General features: G+C 34.7%; 1 protein-coding gene across 1 annotated transcript; it reads left to right on the forward strand.

Moving 5' to 3' along the window:
• Nucleotides 1-1474, forward strand: LOC114390020 (protein YLS3-like). Its single transcript, XM_028350710.1, has 2 exons — nt 1-270; nt 1286-1474. Exons 1-2 carry the CDS (start codon nt 1-3, stop codon nt 1472-1474), a joined length of 459 nt encoding a protein of 152 aa, XP_028206511.1.
• The last annotated feature ends 2393 nt before the right edge of the window (nt 1475-3867 follow it).

Raw genomic sequence — 3867 nt, forward strand, 5'->3', positions numbered from 1 at the left:
ATGGGAGATTCAGCTAAAGACAAACAGAAATGTACAGAATCCCTGACAGGTGTTGCAACGTGTCTGCCATATTTGGGTGCTGACGCGAAAGCACCCACAGCAGATTGTTGCAGTGGTCTCACACAAGCCATGAAGACCAACAAGAAATGTGCCTGCCTTATTCTCAAAGACAGGGATGATCCTGACCTTGGCTTAAAGATTAACATGACAATTGCTGTTGGTCTCCCTTCTCTTTGCAAAACACCTGATAATCTCTCAGTGTTCTGGCACGTTCAATTTCTAATTAAGCCTTCCTTTTTCTTAAAGAACACTACACTACAGTGTTATGTTTCCATTTCCTATGCAATGAATGATCTATCTGTTGGAAGAAGAAGAAGATTTTATTTCATTTGCCACACCAAATACAAGAGTATGATCCCCTATTTATACTAAAATAGAGTGATCACTCACATAATTTGCTTATTCAATAATACTAAATGCTCACATAATTGCTTATTCAAGACTTTGTAACTCACAACCTTACATCTTTCATCTTCCACAATTTAAGGCTCATAAAATTTGTTATTATTATTTTTCTAATTAATATCTAACACTATCAGTCTTGTTAGTTGTCATATAACAACTTATGTTTTTACATTCAGTTGAAGGAAGTTCCTAGAAGGGACAGATGAATCTTATATCGGGAAGAGATTGTTAGAAATTAAGTTTGGTTGCAGTTGCAGGGCTTCTAATTTGGCTTTCATGAGCTTAACTCAAATACTACCTATATATTACCATTTTCATATCACGTTGAAATGTAAACCATTGATTAGTTGATAGTGTAAAAAATATTTTCACTCGAGTGTACTAAATCTCTTGATTAGTTGATTACCTTTTGGCTACGCACGACTAATTAACTTCTGAAACGGTCAGCTACTTCATAACCTTTTGATGTCATTCTCCCCAACAAAAAACAATTGCAACTTGTTACCTAGCAACAGCTTGAATTGCTTGCTTTCTCACGCACTTAGTGACCCTAGATGCTTGTGAAATAAATTGTTATAACCTTCACTGTTTTTCATCAATATTACCAAAATTTCCTTAAAGTGTTCAATATTTCGTAATCTTCATAATTAATTCAAAATTCTCAAAAGATTAGTATATGACCTTTTTTCTTGTTAGTACTAGGAGAGGAATAAATGAAAAAAATTCAGAAATTTGTGGATTGCAATTTGCTCAAATGATGTGTCTATTAGTTCTTTGAAATTTGTATATATTGATCATATTTATTTTTACCTTTTAATAGATATATTGTGCTGTCATCCCAAGAGAAGGATCAAACATTGATGATGCAGAGGTGCTAAGATATTGCAAGAAGAATCTTGCATCTTTCAAAGTCCCTGAAAAGGTCTTCATTACTGATTCTTTGCCCAAGACTGCCACCGGAAAGATTTTGCGTCGTCTTGTGGCAGAACACATTGTCTCTCAAATTTGAGCAACTGATCAAGTCCTACTTTTGAAGCCTCCATACCTGGCCATACATAGTTGGAGTCCACACACCATAAATTTTGTAACATCTCATTTTTTGTCGTATATAAAATTTTAGAGAATAATGATGTTTTATAATTAAATAAATAAAGAAAAATAGTTATGATAAAATAATGGTTTGAGAGAAAATAAGAAGTGTATTTTATTATTCATTTGATGGAGAATAAAATAGAGTTTCTTTTTTTTTTTATAAAATAATAAAAATAAATAAATAAAGTAAATAATAGGTCGTGAATACCCCTAGTTATAAATAGCGACATGTTAGGTCAGTTTTCAGACGGACTTCTCAGCCTCCTCTGCCTACCAATCTCGTTTTTCTCTCTTTCTTTCTCAAAACCTTCTCTTTTTCCCGCAGGCCATCAAACCTGTCTCAGAAAAATGACGATCTTGGACTCATTTACCGTTGGATTGTTGTGAAATTTAAACATCATGTTCGCAACCAATTTATGAGCATTCTCACCGTTGGGAATTTCGATATCACGTCTAAGCTAAGAGAAATACCCCTCACATTGTAGCATTTTTCTTTCCCGCAGATTTCGTTAATCGTTGGATTGTCGTAAAATTTGGATATGTTGTTCGAAATTCAGTTGCGCACGCTTTGACCGTTGGAATTTGCGAGATAATGTTCGTGGAGGGAGAAAAAGGAATCGCATGAAGATAGTCCAAATGGAGACTTTAATCCTTTCTCCGTTTCTCTGACGTTTGGGAACTCTATCGGAGTAGTCGGAGGAAAAACTGGAGGAATCTTAGGGAACCGTTAGAGATGACGCTATCGCTATAGGAAGACACGTGAGTCCGCTTAGAGGTAAGGGATGAGTTATTCACAGTTGGGGATTAGTGAGAACATGTGTAAGGATCCTTAGAGGATTAAATTGGGATTTTATTTTTGGATGTTTGTTAAATTGCAATTTTTCCTTTATGATTATAAATAAAATATTGATGTCCTAATGAAAATTGCTTGATAAATTGTGCTCTTGATATTTGTATATTTTGACCTATGATTTTGATATAATTGTGTAATATTATTTGAGGGGTTTTAGTCCTCATGTTGTGATAGTCTTTTATATAAATTGTTATATTGAGGATATGAAATGATGATTCAAATTGTGAGTATGTGATGAATTGTAGAATAACATGTTGCATTGAAATTATAATATTGTTATTGAGATTGAGTATAAGTGTAAAGTTGAACATGTGTTAATTTGTGAGATACGTGTAAACATGTGATGGTGGATTGTGACACTATGAGATGTGAAATTGTGAATGAGTTCTAGTTGTGGATAAGTGTGTAGTTAACACTTAATGTGAAATTACTTGTGTTGTAAGCTATGAATTGTACAATAACTCGACCAGGGTTATCTTGAGGAAAGTGTTGATGCGCAGTGTTAAAGAGAAAATGTAGGTTTCCTATTTAGGAACCAGTGTTAAATCGTAGTGTAATTGTGTTGAACGTGTTTAAAACACGAGTGTAAGGTCGTGTGTATTGTATAATTCATGAGCAGTGTCTGCATGCAAAAAATTATTTTAGGGGATGGACCTGAATCAGGAGGGAGAGGCCCTAACGAACTCTTCGGAGTGTAGGTCTTGGGGGTCACCGGGTTTGAGTGTTCCTTTAAGCCTATACTGATCCCATATGGTTGGAGCATTCTCGTAAAACATCGTGACCCTGACTGGTCTCCCTATGATCTTACTTAGTGAGAGTAACCTGACAAACCCATGGTGTGGTGTGTCTTGTTATGTACTCATAAGCGCCCTAGGGTGGTTTTTCACTGACATGGTACCACATTGCATATAGGATTGAGTCTTAGCATAACTGTTGCATATGCTTGCTAATTGATGTGTTATTATATCTTGATCGAAGTGTGGGATTCTTGTGTAATGTGATTGATGATTGAAAAGTGAATTTTGAATGACGAAGTGGTGAAGTTACGTAAGCTATGTTTAAGCAAGTGATATCTCATTTATATAATATGTATATTTAATTGTCTTGTTTCTCTATTAGCTAGGAATGTGATAACTCACTCCCTGTGTGTTGTTGTGTTTGGATCCTGTGATGATCTTGAACTTGTGTTTGAGGGAGCAGATGAATAAGTGGATGACTATGAAGAACCTCATGTTAGAGGACACAGGAACACAACGCTCTGATAGGATGTGACATTAGGATATAGATTCTATATTAATTGTATGAAGCTTAGACGACCTTGTTTGAGTCGAGAATAATTTATTATTTATTTGGACAAGTTTAAATATGATGTAGAAGAAAATGAATGTGAGCCTTTTTTCCCTTTGAAAGACTTGTAAAAAGAAATGTTTTAAAAATACTTTTAACTAATATTTGAA

The sequence above is a fragment of the Glycine soja genome, chromosome 16 (assembly GCF_004193775.1).
Source record: "Glycine soja cultivar W05 chromosome 16, ASM419377v2, whole genome shotgun sequence".
NCBI lineage: Eukaryota > Viridiplantae > Streptophyta > Magnoliopsida > Fabales > Fabaceae > Glycine > Glycine soja.

What these genes read in the sequence shown, in the direction of transcription:
- LOC114390020 (XM_028350710.1), top strand. Translation starts at nt 1, where the DNA reads ATGGGAGATTCAGCTAAAGACAAACAGAAATGTACAGAATCCCTGACA. An exon ending in ATCTCTCAGTGTTCTGGCAC is followed by an intron (nt 271 to 1,285) that starts GTTCAATTTCTA and finishes ACCTTTTAATAG; the next exon opens with ATATATTGTGCTGTCATCCC.